The sequence below is a fragment of the Vulpes vulpes genome, chromosome 2 (genome assembly GCF_048418805.1).
Source record: "Vulpes vulpes isolate BD-2025 chromosome 2, VulVul3, whole genome shotgun sequence".
Classification (NCBI taxonomy): domain Eukaryota; kingdom Metazoa; phylum Chordata; class Mammalia; order Carnivora; family Canidae; genus Vulpes; species Vulpes vulpes.
In genome coordinates this window covers 19,821,949-19,840,630 of record NC_132781.1, presented here as the reverse complement: position 1 = coordinate 19,840,630, position 18,682 = coordinate 19,821,949, and the positions used below count along the sequence as shown (strand labels likewise).

The 18,682-nt window shown below is 40.2% G+C and overlaps 1 protein-coding gene across 9 annotated transcripts in view; it reads right to left on the bottom strand.

Annotated features, from left to right (window-relative positions):
- Positions 1–18,682, bottom strand: part of BRCA1 (BRCA1 DNA repair associated) — a 67,289-nt gene that overhangs the window by 12,529 nt on the left and 36,078 nt on the right. For all 9 annotated transcript variants that reach the window (XM_072747102.1, XM_072747106.1, XM_072747099.1 and 6 more), the window contains exons 13-18: positions 12,075–12,198; positions 9,315–9,505; positions 7,345–7,652; positions 4,025–4,112; positions 1,538–1,615; positions 969–1,009 (exon numbers count right to left, since the gene is read on the bottom strand). In XM_072747102.1, coding sequence (XP_072603203.1) covers positions 969–1,009; positions 1,538–1,615; positions 4,025–4,112; positions 7,345–7,652; positions 9,315–9,505; positions 12,075–12,198 — 830 coding nt within the window. The remainder of the gene's footprint in view (positions 1–968; positions 1,010–1,537; positions 1,616–4,024; positions 4,113–7,344; positions 7,653–9,314; positions 9,506–12,074; positions 12,199–18,682) is intronic.

Here is an 18,682-nt window from a genome sequence, read left to right as displayed (position 1 = left end):
TGTTGTTCTGTGTATTTCTCCACAGTAAATATATATGTATTTTTAATTATTTGGTCACTATCATTCTTTTTCTTTTAAGTTTTTATTTCATAGAATTGTTGTTTTTCTTCTAAGTGGGCTCTACACCCAGCATGGAGCCCAACATGGGAGTTTGAACTCATGATCCCGAGATCACGATCTGAACTGAGATCAAGAGTCAGATGCTTAATCAACTGAGCCACCCAGATGTCCTTATTTATTTGGTATTTTAGATGCATCTTTATTTTATGTCTCCCCTCAATAGAATATGAATCCCCTCAGAGCAGGGTCCTATCAGTCTTATTTACTGATGTTTATTCCTGCAGCCCAGGACATAGTATCATATTAGGTCACTGAATCAAAGTTAAAACCAACAAAAATGTCATTTAATTAATCATGAATATGCTGAATAGTGCATAATAGTTTAAAACTGCTTTTGCTAATTTTATTTTGCCTGATCTGTTGTTACTGGCAGCTCTTAGATGGCTCTGTTCTAAAATTATTCCTCTCCTACACTGTCTTATTTACCTCTCACTGTGCTCAGGATCATAAGGAGTAACATCTCTTTGAAGGCATCTGATTTTTAAGCAGATACACTTGCTTATTAATATGAAGGGTTTTTCTTCAATGATGTGGACAACCAGTTTTCCGCAAAGGTCTACCCATGTAAGATTTAGGTGGGCCTGTTTCTTAGGCTTATGAATCTTTTCTTTCTGCTTTCTAAGTTCCTTTTCCTTCCTCCAAGGAAAGGATTGTTTCCACTGAAACTTAAACAAATGAGTGAGAACACAGAATTTCCTGGCTTACTCTGAGTAATTCTTGATGATCCACATCTTTGGGGAAAGTCTTTGGAAAGCAGCACAAAAAAGGAAGCAGAAAAGTGTTTATAGTGATTTTGTGACTCAATGGCACCAAGTCTTTCTGATTCGTTTGTAACATTGAGTACCTACCTCATCTAGTATCTTTCTTTCTTTAATAGACTGGGTTACCCCTAAAGAGATGACAGAAAAGACAGGTCACACGAAGGCAGAGGAACATGCTCTTTTCATGGAGGTAGATGGTGAAGTGATTCATGTAATAGCACACAGGGCAAACTACTGAGTAGAGGTCCTCTCTTTATAAAGCCACAGCTCCCTAATAGATTTTCTTCTGGAGACACTGTGGTGGCTTAATTTAAACATCATAAAAAAAAATAAATAAAAATAAACATTATAAAAGTGCCTGCTGCACATGGATTTCTGCCTGGTATTAAATAAATCCTTAGTTCATATGCTAACATTGCTAGGAGCAGATTAGGTCCTGTTAGTTATAAAAAGAAATCCATTTTCCCAAATATCACCAGCTTATCTCAACAAAGAGATATGTATTCAAGATAAAGCTAGTTTAGTGTTACCATTAAAGACCTTTTGGTAATTCAGATTCAGCATCAGCAAAAACCTTAGGTGTTAAAAAATGTTAGGTGTAAAAATGCAATTCTGAGGTGTTAAAGGGAGGAGGGAAGACATTATATTGTACTTACAGAAATAGCTAACTACCCATTTTCCTCCTGCAATACCCAGAAAATATTTCAGTGTTCGTTCGCACACAAACTCAGCATCTGCAGGATGAAAAACATCCAAAGGATTAGAAGTTGAAAACAAAAATCAGGAAGTTCTGCTGTAAGAAGCTAAAGTGCCCCTAGCTCCTTATGCTACTTGAGATCAATCCGGATTGATGATTCCAACAGCCCTGGCGACAGACTCAGAGGCTGGAAGCACACTCTTAATTATATCCAGCAGGTATGCATCTTTGGAAGTCTGGAAGAGGCTGATAGGAGGTTAAGACCACAGGAAAGATCTGCTCTATCTTCTAGGGTTTTTTTTTTTTTTTTTTTTTTTTAAGATTTATTTATTTATTCATGACAGACAGAGAGAGAAAGGCAGAGACACAGGCAGAGGGAGAAGCAGGCTCTATGCAGGGAGCCCGACGGGGACTTGATCCTGGGTCGACAGGATCACACCCCACGCTGAAGGCGGCGCTAAACCACTGAGCCACCGGGGCTGCCCTATCTTCTAGGTGTTAAGATGTCTGCCTCTGTGTTCAAGAAATCCCCCAGGTCAGTAGTCCTAATACATGTGGATGCAGAAGATCTAGTTCACTCGATAGCAAAATGTGAAAGATGAATATGTGAAATCCTGAATCTGAAATGTCCATGTAAGTGATAAAATTTCACCCCCAGAATATCTACTAGGGGAGTCCTAACCCCTTAATTCCCAATAAACACAGTAGGCTATATGCCAGTAGAAGCAATGGCTAGTCTCGCTCTTAGAATTCTTCACCAATTTTTAAAAATCTTTTTTTTCTTCAATTTTTAAAACTTTTTAACTATTGTAAAAGTTGATTTAGCATAGGCTTTATTTTTTTTTAATTTTTATTTGTTTATGATAGTCACAGAGAGAGAGAGAGAGAGAGAGAGAGAGAGAGAGGCAGAGGCATAGGCAGAGGGAGAAGCAGGCTCCATGCACCAGGAGCCCGACGTGAGATTCGATCCCAGGTCTCCAGGATCGCGCCCTGGGCCAAAGGCAGGTGCTAAACTGCTACGCTACCCAGGGATCCCTAGCATAGGCTTTACTCAGAATTCAATTTTAGTTCACTTGTAGTTTAAAAGTAGCAAATGTTGTATTGCCTTTGTTTAGACACTGAACTACTTTAGGCTTAATTTGCATTTAAAAGTTTTCTTTTCACCTTTCAGCAGCTTTGATCCAAACTATAGTTTAAGATATATTAAACTTTAATGACATTCATCTCTAACATAGCACTTGGTTCAAAGTACCCTGTTCTGGCACCTGATTCCTGAGAGCCTTATCCTCTGACCCTGTGGTACAGTGTTTGCACTGCAAAAATCTAAGATCTTAGAAGTTTGAAGGTACTTGTCCCTGCCAAGGAGTCTGAACCCCTATGCTTAAGTGCCTGCAGCTGTGTGACAGAAGCACCCTGGAAAGGACCACTGTATTTCCAGAGTCAATTCTATTTAGAAGGTTTAAGACCTGAACCACAGTTTGCATCTTCTGTGTGCTGCATACACTGTCCTTTGCTTTCTGGAGCCCAACAAGCGGGTCCACCTCCTCCTCCAGAAAGCAGCTCTTCAAACACTGGAAGACAGCTGGCTCCTTCCCTTCAGTCTTTGCATTCCTTCCTCTGTTCTTCAAAGACACTGCTTTGAACTCCTTTCTTCCATCTTCACCATCTTACCTCTGGAGAAATGCTCTAGAGTTTGTCAGTGACCAGCTTAAAAAGAAAGCAGGATGCTCAAAACAGAACCCATTGTCTTCCAGCAGTCACTCCCGCAGAGGATGCAGTAGAGGGGGTCAGAATCTACACTTTGCTTGCTCTGGACACTAGACTTACACTCATAAGGCCTGATTTCAAATGAGCTCTTTCAGCAGCCCTGAAATGTTTACTTAGATTTAGCTAAAAGCCTCTGAGGTCTCTGTTATCATACAAGTCATAATTAAGATAGAAAAAGAGAAAGTGTAGGACAAATGAATTTTCCCCTTCTCTTTTTCCTGTTTCATATGCTAGGCTACCTCAGAGGTGACAGTGGACTTGCTTCCTGAAAACCTGTCAACCACATTCAAACCAGGTATGCAAGTAGAGCTAGGACACAGAGTAGACACGGGGCTAGTGTTTCCAGCTGCCCTGATTTTGAGTGCAGACTCACTTCATTCCCCTCTTTGCCCCATATGTTCCTTCTGGATTTGGGCTCTGTCTTATCAGACAGTCCTTCACACGGTGTGGTTGAGGCAGGGTGGACTAGAAGAGGTTCGTCGTTCTAGCTCACTACTCTCCAAATCTTAACCCAAAAAAAAGGGGCTCAGGAATAGCAAGACTATTATTTTTCTTTCATAAATAATTGATCAACTGCTGGAAGACTGTCATCCATGCTTTTTGCTTAACAAATAATCCCATTTCTTCACGTAGTTTTATGCAACAGACGCAACATGCTCTATAAGGGCTCTTGGTGTACCTGTTTTCATAATGACATGTGTTGTCTCTTCAGATATTAGATTAGTTAAAGTGATGTGGTGTTTTCTGGCAAACTTGTGCACAAGCATCTGAAATCAAATCAAATATCATATTATAATCAATTGCCTCTAGTACACAGTTTAGACTGTTACCCTAGCTTTGAGTCTCCATTTTCCTCACAAAAGTTACATCCCTTTCATTCAAACATGCCTGAAGTCCCAAAATAAATAGTAATCTAATAAAAATTATGTAGCAATCTGAGGAAAAAATTCTAAAATAGTCTGTGCTCACAGACATGGAATTACAACCCAGGATTCAAAATAATTTTTCCCTTTAATAGCAGATATCATTTGATTCCTTAAGACAGTTTCTTTGCAGAGTGACACTTTAATATAATTTAGAGGGAAACCTGGGTGGCGCAGCGGTTTAGCGCCTGCCTTTGGCCCAGGGCGCGATCCTGGAGACCCGGGATCGAATCCCACGTCGGGCTCCCGGTGCATGGAGCCTGCTTCTCCCTCTGCCTGTGTCTCTGCCTCTCTCTCTCTCTCTCTCTCCCTCTGTGTGACTATTATAAAGAAATAAAAATTAAAAAAATATATATAATTTAGATTTATCAGCCTACACTTTATAAGCCAAGAGGTAACCAGCCTATTCAGAAAGTCATGCCACAGATATGTGGCTGAAAAACAAGGTTCAACCCTCTGGTAGTTTCAAAACATTCAAGTCAAGATGCTTCTAAAGGTCAGTGCAAAAACTATCAATTCCACTTAAGGATAAGGATTAGAGGAGACTCAGGTGATTCCCAAAAGAAAGCTCACACCTTCTAGCTATTATCTATCAACCAAATAAAAATCAATAAGTAGCAAAAAGGATTAACCAGATCCATTAGGGACACAGTTGACATAATCAGTAGCTTCTGTTTGTTAAACAACTTTGCTTACCAAGGGCCATCATGTACTAGTCATCACCAACCATGGCAATATTTCTGTGCTGTGCAATACTGCAATGGAGAACAGGCATCTTTCTTTCAAGCTGCCTTGCTCTCTACTGCCACAGGGCACTGCAAAAGGGAGGCTAGAAAAGCTAATGACATTCTCCCCCTTTTGCCACTGCCCTCTGCCAGGAGCATTAGCAATTCTAAACTGATTAATTGCTGAAATCCCAGCCTTGAAACAGTGTTCAGTTAGAAGAGCAACAGCTGAAAAGATCATCTTAATATGGGCTTCGGAATTAATCATGTGTACTATAGTCAGCAGCTTTCATAATATATTTATCACACTTCAGCAAGTCTGAATGGAGCTGAAAAGTTTTCTTCTTGGCTTGCCTAAAGACAACACGTACCCAAGTCACTTAGAGTGTAATCTATAGCTCTGAATTTTCCATGGCCAGAAAAGATTAGATCATTTTAGACTCTCTGAAAAGCTGAACTCACAAAACAAAGGAAAAGGAATGCTAATTTTTTTTTTTTTTAAATGATAGTCACAGAGAGAGAGAGAGGCAGAGACACAGGCAGAGGGAGAAGCAGGCTCCATGCACCAGGAGCCCGATGTGGGATTCGATCCTGGGTCTCCAGGATCGCGCCCTGGGCCAAAGGCAGGCGCTAAACCACTGTGCCACCCAGGGATCCCAGAATGCTAATTTTCAATGAGTAAATGGGAATTCTAGATGTACAGGCAAATGATCAAGAGCAATATAAGCAGACAGAGTATGAATTTTCAGAACAAACAGCTGATCTGGACACATGGTTGTAAGATGGGAATTCTGGCATTACAGATGAGAATTTATTCACTGTATCTACTAAGGCAGACAGAGGTTACTTTGCCCTTTTAGTTGTGTGATACATTTGGCACACAGAGAATGAATGTTATGCAGAGGGACACCTGGGTGGCTCAGTGGTTGAGCATCTGCCTTCGGCTCAGGGCGTGATTCCGGGGTCCCAGAATCAAGTCCTATATCGGGTTCCTTGCATGGAGCCTGCTTCTCCTTGTGCCTCTCTCTCATGAAAAAATAAATAAAATCTTTAAAAAGAATATTATGCTGGAAAAAAAAGAGGGGGGGGATCCCTGGGTGGCTCAGAGGTTTAGCGCCTGCCTTTGGCCCAGGGCATGATCCTGGAGTCCCGGGATCGAGTCCCGTGTTGGGCTCCCGGCATGGAGCCTGCTTCTCCCTCCTCCTGTGTCTCTCTGCCTCTCTCTCCCTCTCTCTCTATCATAAATGAATAAATAAATCGTTTAAAAAAAAAAGTTGTTTAAAAAAAAAAAAAAGAATGTTATGCTGAGACACTACCTGTAGAAAGGACGAGAAATGGTTCTTAGCCTAGGAAGGATATATTAAGAAAAATACCTAAGAATGACTGGGTCATTTCTCAGTGTGCAGTAACTGGCACCCACTATTGCATCCACCTGATACGCTGATGTGTTGTCTTATGATTCTAAAGAAATAGTCATTCAATTACTTTATTATGAAAAGATAGCAATGGTGATTAATTATCAGGGAGGTCAATTTTCTATGATGTCTGAAATCTACACTTAGCCCAAGCAGAAACAAAATTCCAATGGTCTTAATATTTTAATGGAAATTTCTTTCTTTCTTCTTTCTTTCTTTTCTTTCTTTCTTTCTTTCTTTCTTTCTTTCTTTCTCTTTCTTTCCTTCCTTCCTTTCTTTCTTCTTTTCCTTCCTTCCTTCCTTCCTTCCTTCCTTCCTTCCTTCCTTCCTTCCTTCCTTTCGTAAAGATCTTATTTATTTATGAAAGACACACATAGAGAGAGAGGCAGAGACACAGGCAGAGGGAGAAGCAGGCTCCATGCAGGAAGCCTGACGTGGGACTCGATCCTGGAACTCCGGGATCATGCCCTGGACCGAAGGCGGCACTCAACCACTGAGCCACTGGGGCTGCCCCCTTTCTACTAATATTTAAGTTATTTTTTATTTTTTTAATATTTTATTTATTTATTCATAGAGACAGAGAGAGAGAGAGGCAGAGACACAGGCAGAGGGAGAAGCAGGCATCATACAGAGAGCCTGACGTGGGACTCAACCCAGGGTCTCCAGGATGACGCCCTGGGCTGCAGGTGGCGCTAAACCGCTGTGCCACCGGGGCTGCCCTTATTTTTTAAAGTAAATATATACAAAATAAAAATAAAGCTTTAGCTTTATCTAGGTCCCAATTTTCAGAAACTAGTAACGGAAATTAAATCACATAGAATTGTTCTTGGTTCCTAGATTTCTCCCAATAGGTTATTCATTGCTAGTACCTACTTAAAACTATTTGTAATATGTTAAGAAGTCTCAGTTGTTAAGGAGATACATAAATACACTCACAAATTCTTTTGGGGTCAAGCCTGATGCCACCATAGATATTCTTTTGTTGACTCCTCTTGTTGAAGACATCACTTCTGGCTTTTCTCTGCTCACACTGTATTCGCTCTTATTATACCCAGCAGTACTAGCAATATGGACAGCTGTACTCTTGCCTGATTCTTTGACCTGAAATTGGGGTAATTTCAACGCAGAGGTTGAAGTTGGCATGCTGCTAACATGAACCAGCTCTGAGGCTCTGTGTGACGAGGGATCAGACTCAGGGTCATCAGAGAAAAGGCTGATTCCAGATTCGAGGTAAGGGGCTCCCTCTGAAAGGCACAGGGGAAGAAGTTTAACCCATATGACAATGAATCTTGAATTACCAAAGAATTCATCATGACTCTTTATTTTAAAAATAAAAGTATAAGTCAATTGACTAAAGAAATATAGCAGCATTTTATCACTAATAACAGGAATACAAATAACTTTAAATATCTCAAAATCTTTAGTACCTATGTTCTCCAACTGTTTAACGACCATAAAAAACATGGTACTTTTGTAAGAAGGAGAACAATTTTGAAAAACGAGACAGGGATGCCTGAGTGGCTCAGCAGTTGAGCGTCTGCCTTTGGCTCAGGGTGTGATCCCACGGTCCTGGGATCGAGTCCCACATTGGGCTCCCTGCGTGGAGCCTGCTTCTCCCTCTGCCTATGTCTCTGCCTCTCTCTCCATGTCTCTCATGAATAAATAAATAAAACCTTTAAAAAAAAAAAAAAAGAAAAATGAGACAAGTTTTTTGTCTCAAATTGGTTTTTGTTTCTTTTTTTTTTTTTAAGATTTTATTTATTTACTCATGAGAGACACATGATATGGACTCGATCCTGGGATTCCAGGATCATGCCCTGGGCTGAAGGCAGGTGCTCAACTGCTGAGCCACTCAGGCATCCCAAGATTTTTGTTTCTTTATCCACAATTTTATCATTGTCTTTTTGATTTAATAAATTATCAGATATCATTACCAAATTAAAAATAGATGACCATTCCTGAAACACTTCAGAAAATGTCACTCTATCAGGAAGTAAGCATAGCTAAAGAGAATGTGTGAGATTCCTATCTATCTATCTATTTATCTATCTATCTATCATCTATCTATCACAGAGAGACAGACAGACAGAGGCAGAGACACAGGCAGCAGGAGAAATAGGCTACCCACAAGGAGCCTGATGCGGAACTCAATCCCCAGCCTCAGGATCACGCCTGTGCCAAAGGCAGACACCCAACTGCTGAACCACTCAGGCATCTCTCCTAAGGTGACCTTAATGAACATTGGCCAAATACCACATTTAGGTGCCAAAGAGCACATTTTATGATAATGTGTTTTTGAGGACTAATTTAAAACTTTTTTTTACTGATTAAAACTTTGATTTATAAGCCATAAAACATACCATTCATTTAAGGTGATTTATAAGGCATAAAATATAGTCATTTATATTCATTAATTCATAAAATAAGAGCTTACTTTGGAGATCTGACTCATTTTTCAGTAAAGGACAGGCTGAAAACTTTATTCGAGGTCTCTAGAATTCTTTGTTTTTCACCTTTTTTTTTTTTGGAGTCACTATGCCCCATGTGGGGCTTGAACTCATGACCCCAAGATCAAGAGCTGTATCCTCTACTGACTGAGCCAGCCAGATGCCCCTAGGGCCCTAGAATTCTTACTTAACAGTTTAAATAAAATATTTAGAGCACACAAGACTCTCCCATCCTCAAAACTGTCAGTTAAACCAATAAAGACAGATTAAGAGCTGCAATAATTTTCATGTAAATTTGGATTAATATTCAAGCTATTTTTCTAAAATGGGTTTAAGTATAAGAGAAGCATTCATTACAGATTAGACATGCTAGACATCTGAAAAGTTGATTAACCAAAAATATCTTTAGGTAAGAGTCAAACAGAAGTGTTTCCCCCATCAGAACAGATGACGCATTACCCAGATCTGGTCTTGACAAATAAGATTGCTCCATGAGATCTCTTGCTTCTGACTCAGTTGGTTGTTGCTCCTCCATACAGACAACCTTAGTGAGCTCCTTCTGAGATGGGCAGTTAGTGTCCTGAAGACTCCTTGGGCAGCTGTGTACATACCACTTAGTATCTAACGACCGGGACTGTGAAGGGGAAGACCTGGAAGAATGAAGGGAGAAATGCTCCATCATGGCTTATGAAAGGGCTCATCATACTTCCTGTGCAGCCAAAGCATAAGTGGAACAGCTCACTGTTAAGAGAGGTGGGGAATGACTAGGAAAAAATCTAGAAGTCTGGAGTTGTGATGCCTCCCAATGTGTCAGGGCTACATACAACAGTTCCCCTTAAGGCCTGGGCTGAGGTGGGATATTTTTCAGCTGTTCAAAAAGCATGTCAGCAAATTTCACCAAATTTCCCACTGTCATTCACTCACTCTATACACTCTTCCACTTGAGTCCAAATGGATGTGTTAGAATCAGATCTCTCATGAAAACAGAGAGCTGATTAATTCTGACATTTCTATACTCATTCGTTCTACCCAATTTTAGCAGAATTCATTGAATCATCCCTACGTCCGGCCTTTTCAATGTCCAAAGCCATTCTTTTTTTTTTTTTTTTTTTTTTTTTTTATTCACGGGAGACACACAGAGAGGGAGAGAGAGGCAGAGACACAGGCAGAGGGAGAAGCAGACTCCATGCAGGGAGCCCGATGTGGGACTTGATCCCGGACCCCCGAGGACCACGCCCTGGGCCAAAGGCCACAAAACTGCTGAGCCACCCAGGCTGCCCATCCAAAGCCATTCTTAAAACAAAAGCCAGCTATAAAGTACTGTCAGAAGAGCACATGTGGCCAGTGATTCAGTCCTCCACTCTTTCAGGTGTTAGGGCTTCATAGAAGATACTTAGCAACATATTTAAAGGATACTTAATAGATTTGAGGACTTCATCCTCAAATGCATTTATAGTATCCTTTAAATGAAAACAATGGCTAATATAATTAAATAATAATAAAATTATAATATACAATTATAATGGATTATTTAGCAAAATAAGATAAACAATATATACAATAATATAATTAATTAAAATACATTAAATAATTGTCAATTAAACAATTACTGGGTGTTTACTACAAGTCAAGAAATAAAAGTAGGCCCTAGACATTAAAGATGAGCAAAACCTGAATCGCTGCTCTTGGGTAGTCTGGTAGAGAGTGGACATTCATCAATATGTCAGTTCTTTTTTCTTTTTTTAAAGATTTTATTTATTTATTCATGAGAGACACAGAGAGACAGGCAGAGACACAGGCAGAGGGAGAAGCAGGCTCCAGGGAGAGAGTCCGACGCAGGACTTGATCCCAGAACTCCAGGATCGTGCCCCAGGCCAAAGGCAGGCGCTAAACCATTGAGCCACCCAGGGATCCCCCCTTTTTCCTTTTCATATGTATACATATATAACAAATATATAAATATATATTATATGTAATATATACATATTTTATGTAGACTCCACACCCAGCTTAGAGCCAAGTGTAGGACTTGAATTCATGCCCCTAGGACCAAGAGTCAAATGCTTAATCGTCTAAGCCACCCAAGCGCCCCAACATGTAGGTTCTTTAATAGGGTACACTAGGGAAGAGGAGGAGGTCTAGGAATATTTAGTCTCAATATTAAATGGCTGGTTAGCTCAACTGGTTAAAACATGGCAATGAGGTCATTCCAACTAAATATGGGCTAGTGCCTATGGAGACCAGATCTTTGCACTCTGTCCAGCCAAAATGTCAGTCACCCAGCCTTTTTTTTTTTTTTTTTAAGATTATTTATTTATTTATTCATGAGAGACAGAGAGGGAGAGGCAGAGACACAGGCAGAGGGAGAAGCAGGCTCCACACAGGGAGCCTGATGTGGGAATTGATCCCAGGACCCCCAGGATCACACTCCGAGCTGAAGGCAGGCACTTAACCTCTGAGCCACCCAGGTGTCCCAGGCACCCAGCCTTAAAAATATTCAAGAGGCTTGAAAGATAGTATGATTAAACTATCAGCAACTGATTACTATTTTCAGAAAGATAAATAAAAAATAAAAATATATGTACACACAAGTAGGAGCTCAATAATATGAATTCCTCTTTCTTCCTAGAGCAGTGAGATGGAGGACTCTAATGGCTCTGAGGTTCTGCTCTGAACTATCAAATATTACCAGTCCCAACTTGTCTTTTTACCCTCATATCATTGCAAAGATCCAATGAGGAAGCAGGCAAAGTACTTTATATTCATATTTGAATTCATATTTGAAAATATGAAGTGCTATACAGTCTTATCTCAATGATGATTTGCAAAGACATTCCTGAAAGAGATTCTGAATTTTCTTGGGGTAAATCAATATCCAAACTTTTTCTAGAGAGGCAAAAACTTCGATTAGGGCAAGGGCTACTTTGGAGAAGTCTACCTCAGCTCCCAGGCTTATTTAGGTTTCAGTTCTATATTTTATCCTGACCTTCAAAAGGGACAGATCTACTATACTTTCTCATCTCATAGCTCATGCCTTGTATAGATCTAGAAAACCTATATGCAATTAAACAAAAGAAGTATCTTAGAGCAATGAAAGGTTAGAAATGGCTATTTATAAAAAAACTAGAAAAAGGATGGTGAAAAAAATTTAATAATAAAAGTTCAATAGAAGTAAAGATGTTACTTAGAGACCACAATTTGACATTTATTACTTCTTACCGTATCATTCCTGGTTCTCCATTTTTACTGGTGGAACTATCCAGAAATACTTGAAATTTGTCAGTAGAAAGGCTTTCGGGATTTTGGCTTATAGGAGAGTCACTACTTTTCTCTGAAGTTAATACTGCGTTAAATGGAATGAGAAAACAAAGAGATCTACTTTACTGCTTTGTCCTGATGATAATTCAGGTGAGGATATTGATTTTTCTAAAAGCAGCAACCTGTGACAATCAAATTGGTTTTTAAACAAGTATATCAGACAGAATTTTGTAAACATAAGTGATGCAGCACCAGATGAAATTAAGTGACTCAAAAATAATAAGGACAATGAAGGGAATTACTTTAGGACAGAGTAAATGAAGATACTCGGCTGAGACGAGGCTGGAAAAAAACATACATTTTTTGTGCCCTGAAAGATAAGGAAACAAGAACAGGAAATGAATTTTTATCTCTGCAGCAAAATAAATTATTCTGAAATCCCCTTAGATAACAGGGAAGAGAAAGTAGTGGAAAGCCCAAAGCACATTCTCTACTGCTTCCACATCAAAGACTGTAGAGGATGGGGATTTGAGCTTTTTGCACATGTGGGGAAATGAGGGGTGTGGTTGGATGAGAAAGAAAAAAACAGGTGACAATTTTGCTTCCCATTTTCAACGACTAAGGAAAAAACAAAACAAAAAACCAACCCACACACCAAAAAAATGAGGTACAGACTGATAAGGAACCTTGAAGTAATCCATGGTACTGATAATGAAATGGCATAGGAAAAGGAAAACACACACACCAGACCCAAGGCAAAGTTCTGGCATGTTTGTACATCTTTTTTATTTGTTAATTCCTCCAAACGTATTATTGTATCACTGCTTTCTAGGAAATGCCTTCAAGGCAGAAATCTTTTTTTTTTTTTTTAAGATTTTAATTATTTATTCATGAGAGACAGAGAAAAGGCAGAGACATAGGCAGAGGGAGAAGCAGGCTCCATGCAGACAGCCGGATGTGGGACTTGATCCCCGAAACTCTGGGATCACGCCCTGAGCCTAAGGCAGATGCTCAACTGCTGAGCCACCCAGGTGTCCCAAGGCAAAAATCTTAAAAAAGCAAAAACAAACACTTAAAATTACAAATGTCTTCTACCCATTAAAGTCACTGATGATTATAATTTCTTTTGAACTTTTTAAAAATTTTGAGCTTTTATTAGAAAAGCTCAAATGCATAAAATCAAGGCAATTTAAACAAAAGGCTGTATTAATTAAACTGATTTTTAAGTCACTGGATAGCTTGGGGGGGAATAATCATTGGTTTCCTGAGTTATTCCTCAAATGCATTATTTCTAGTTTCCTTTATGTCCATCTTTTCTGGACCTGGTTGTTTCTAGGAACACAGGAACTCCTAACTGCTGAAAGTAAGGAGTCTTACAGTGAACCAGCAGGCTTTTCTTTCAACTGCATATGTATCATTGCACCCCAAATACAGGGTGATAATTGATAAAAGTAATCTTCAATCTCTAAGGAATCATACCCAAAAGAATTAACCACTGGAAAGGGTTAAAAAGAAAAAAGGTGAAAGGGTGCAGGGAGTAGGAGGGGGGAGAAGGAACCTCAGACAGAAACACAGATATTAAAGTCATTACATCATCTAAACATTTGGCATATGAGTTGTTTTTTTTTTTTTTTTTTTTTAATGTTTTATTTGAGAGAGTGCATGTGAGAAGTGAGGGGTGGGGAGGTGGTGCAGAGAGAGAGAGAGAGGAAGAGAATCCCAAGCAGACTCCACGCTGAGCACAGAGCTTGATGCAGGGTTCAATTACAGGGCCCTGAGATCATGACCAGAGCCAAAACCAAGAGTCAGACGCTTAAATGACTGAGCCACACTGCTCTTTTCAATACAACAAGGTTCAAGCTACAAAAAGAAATTAAGCTACCCTGAGTTGGATTTGATAACTCAATAGTATACAAAAAACACAGGGCACAACTTTTCTGCTCTTCTTCCTTAATCCTTATTTCATAAAGCAGGATCCAGAGCCAAAGTCCTGGAACAGTTTCTCTTAAACCACCCCTCCTCTTCTGGGAGGAATATAACCTGTTATATTTTTCATGGGTAGAGAATATGGGCTAAAGCAAACATTTAATAAACTTACTGCCTAAGAATTATGCAAAATATTGGAGGGGGATCAAAGGAAAAAACATCAGGGAAGAAGGAAAGATATTAAGAAATAAAACACTATGAAGTATAGGACCTAAATGAAATTCAGTTTTCATAACCCACCCACCCCAACTGATTCAGAATTTCTAGGGAAGGAGCCAGGAATTGAACGTACTGCAGGACAGTACGTTCAAAAGCTCAGATGTGTCTGAAAATCACTTCCACTGTAACGGACTGTGATCTTATAAATGCTAATGTTTGCGTTGTGAATGACAGGTAATCCAGGAGGGAAAAAACCAACAAAGTGCCTTTACTTATACAGGGAAGTACACATAATTTACAATGGGTAAGGATACACATTTGCACAAAAATATGCAGGCTTGGGAATGACCCCTAGATAAACCACAGGACAGATCTTCGTTAAGGGCAGAACATTTGATGCAAAGACCCTAGAAAAAGAGCTCTCATCATTTTCAGAATATTGGGTTGGGATCTTGGGTGGCTCTAGTCAGTGAAGAATCTGCCTTCGGCTCAGGTCATAATCCTGGGGTCCTTGGATCCCAGGATCAAAGTGGAGCGGCTGGGCTCCCTGCTTAGTGGGGAGTCTGCTTCTCCCGCGCTCTCTGCCTCTTCCCACCACTTGTGCACGCATGCCTCCTCTAAGTAAATCTTAAAAAAAAAAAAAAAAAGAATAATATTGGATCTTAAACACCCATAATCCTACTATCCAGAGACTTTATATTTATTTATGAACTTATATTTATAAATATATAAATAAAATATATTAGTATATAATAGTATACTAATATATACTATATACTATTTCTTAATATATATTTATATATTATATATAAATATATCTTAATGTATTTATATATACATATATAATATATTTATATATTTATATTTATATGTAATATATATCTAGAGTTTCATTCATTACTAGTAACGTACCAATGTTGGTTTCTTGAGTCTGAGAGAAGCACCATGGTAATGTAGGATGACACTAGGGAAACCAAAACTAGATAAGCGGTAGAATTCCTGCAGGAACTCTCTGTACTATCATCGCTTCTTTGTAAATCTAAAATTATTCAAAAATAAAAAAGCTGATTTAAAAAAAAATGTCAGGGGCAGCCCGGGTGGCTCAGCGGTTTAGCGCCGCCTTCAGCCCAGGGTGTAATCCTGGAGACCCGGGATCGAGTCCCACATCAGGCTCTCTACATGGAGCCCACTTCTCCCTCTGCCTGTGTCCCTGCCTCTCTCTCTCTCTCTCTCTCTCTCTCATGAATAAATAAATAAAATCTTAAAAAAAAAAAAAAAACATAAAAAAAGAAAAAAGAAAAATAAATGTCAGTACAGCTGAAGGTAAACAACACTACCCTTCCTAGATCAAGAAGTCTGCTTGAATTTTAGTTCCATTCACCAACTTAAGAAAGGAAAAGGTACAAAACTTGAGCTGATATTGATACACTGTTTCAGAGATAAAGCCACATTTCAGAATCCATACCCAGAAATTTTCTTTAAGTCTGGGGTGGGTTTTCTGAGTTTTTAATAATGTGAATTAAAATATTTATTGAGTGCCTACTATGTCTAAGAGTTCTCTGCCTCATGGAATCTACATTCTAGTGGGAGGTGAAGAGGAACTCTAAACAGTAAGCAAAAAAAACCGTTTTTTTTCATAAGCAAAAAAACCCTGTTTTTTTTCATAAGTTCATAAGGGTTATGAAAAGAATAGCAGGGTAAAGTGGGGCTGGAGAAGTCAGAGAGGGAAAAGTTACAATAAAAAATACAGTGGTGGGGATTCCTGGGTGGCTTAGCGGTTTAGTGCCTGCCTTCGGCCCTGGGCATGATCCTGGAGTCCCGGGATCGAGCCCCACATCAGGACTGCATAGAGCATGCGTCTCCCTCTGCTTGTGTCTGCCTCTCTTTTTCTCTCTTTCTCTGTGTCTCTCATGAATAAATAAATAAAATCTTTAAAAAATATATAGTGGTTTATGGTGGATATTATTGAGAGGCAGCATTTGAGCAATTTGTACAACATATTTCAGTTATGCTAATGTAAGAGGTCATGGAAGATGTTCTCTGTGGAATCGGGAGAAAGTACTTTTTTCTTTTTTTTTTTAAAGAGGTGGGACTTGATCCTGGAACCCCAGGATCACGCCCCGGGCTGAAGGCAGGCACTAAATTGCTGAGCCATCCAGGGATCCCTGGGCAGTCGGCTTTGTATTCTCTCCCTCCCTCTGCCTCTGTCCTTCCCTTCCCATGCACATTCTGTCTCTAAAATAAATAAGTAAATCTTAAAAAGAAAAAAAAAAAGAGGGCACTTGGGTGGCTTAGTCGGTTAAGCATCTGCCTTTGGCTCAGGTCATGATCTCAGGGTCCTGGGATCAAGCCCCATGTCAGGCTCTCTGCTCAATGGGAGTCCACTTCTCCCTCTCCTGTGCTTTCTCTCTCTCTTTTTCAAATAAATAATTTTTTAAAAAGATTTTATTTATTTATGATAGACATAGAGATAGAGATAGAGAGAGAGAGAGAGAGAGAGAGAATGGCAGAGACACAGGCAGAGGGAGAAGCAGGCTCCATGCCGGGAGCCCGACGCGGGACCCGATCCCGGGACTCCAGGATCGCGCTCTGGGCCAAAGGCAGGCGCTAAACCACTGAACCACCCAGGGATCCCCTAAATAAATAAATTTTTAAAAAGAAAATAAATTAAAGTGGGTAGCCCCGGTGGCCCAATGGTTTAGCACCACCTTCAGCCCAGGGTGTGATCCTGGAGACCCGGGATCGAGTCCCACATAAGGCTCCCTGCATGGAGCTTGCTTCTCCCTCTGCCTGTGTCTCTCTCTGTGTCTCTCATAAATAAATAAATAAAATCTTAAAAACAAACAAACAAACAAACAAAGCAGAATGCCAACTGAGCACAGAGGCCAACTCAAGTCTCGATTTCAGGACCCATGAGATCATCCCCTGAGCCAAAATGATGAGTTGGACATGCAATGGGCTAATAAGCCATCTAGGCGCCTCACACCTTTTATCTTTTAAACCAAGAAATCGGGGATCCCTGGGTGGCTCAGCGGTTTGGCGCCTGCCTTTGGCCCAGGGCACGATCCTGGAGGCTCCATGCAGGGAGCCCGATGTGGGACTTGATCCCGGGTCTCCAGGATCATCCTGGACCAAAGGCGGCGCTAAACTGCTGAGCCACCGGGCTGCCCTCAAAAGAAGTGTTCAAAAAGGTTTTCAAATCCACAATAAGCATAATGCATAAAAATACAGCATTTATGAAATTTTAAAATGAAAGAAAGAGGGATCCCTGGGTGGCGCAGCGGTTTGGCGCCTGCCTTTGGCCCAGGGCGTGATCCTGGAGACCCGGGATCGAGTCCCACATCAGGCTCCCGGTGCACGGAGCCTGCTTCTCCCTCTGCCTGTGTCTCTGCCTCTCTCTCTCTCTCTCTCTCTGTGACTATCATAAATAAAAAATAATTTAAAAAAAAGAACATTTAAAAAAAATAAATAAAATAAAATGAAAGAAAGAAAGCCATAAGAAATGTTTGTCTGCAGATTTTCAGGAAAAAATTAATGTGCACACACAACACTCTAAAAAGGAGACAGCATATTTACACACACATTTAAAGCCAGACAATAACATTTTCTATGTTGTACATTAACAGGGAAAGTCTAATCTGTTTTTAGAACTAAGATGGTGAAAGCACCCTAAAGAAGAGAACTGTGCTGGGGATGAGACTTTAGGCTTCATTATCTGGGAGATGAACTAAATGAAGGTACCGTTAGAAAGAAAGCATTTTAAGGAAATACATTTTGAACCAGTGCCATAGCAACAGAGTCCCCAGCTTCTTATGCATGAGCTACTGTTTCTCCCTGAACACGAAAATACTGCAGGGCACATTCTGGGACCAGGGCCACACTATTCTGGAAAATTAAGACTTGAATTCCTAGAAAGACAAAAAGGCAGGCCCTGTGGTCCCCAGCACAGGGGCTGGGGAAGGGAGCAATGAAGAAGAAACATTCATACTAAGTTAGCTGGGTAAGTGTCCGGAGTCAGGAGTGAAGAATATTTTGGGAGGGCTCAACACACCTGCCAGTCCATAAGCAGGTCCCCACCCCCCGCCCCCACCCCACCCCTGTACCCTGCCTGTGGAACCTGGGCCTACACATAGCCTCTCACCTATGTGTCTATGGACCTGCCCCCATTAATTAAAACTTGCCTAATGTGCTGTCTTCCCCAAGGAGGAAGGAATTGTTTTTCTCCAATTAAAAACTCAAAGCTTCAGCTCACTTTCCTTCATTTATGCCTGCTTTCCTTCATTTATTCCTCAGCTCAGTGCCCTTCCCCTCTTATAGGAAGTCAGCTCTGATCAATTCCAATCTGACTGGTTACTAAAAATGACTTCTGTCAGAATAAAGCGCCCCACTCTCCACATAACTGGACTTTGTGGCTTATGGTACAA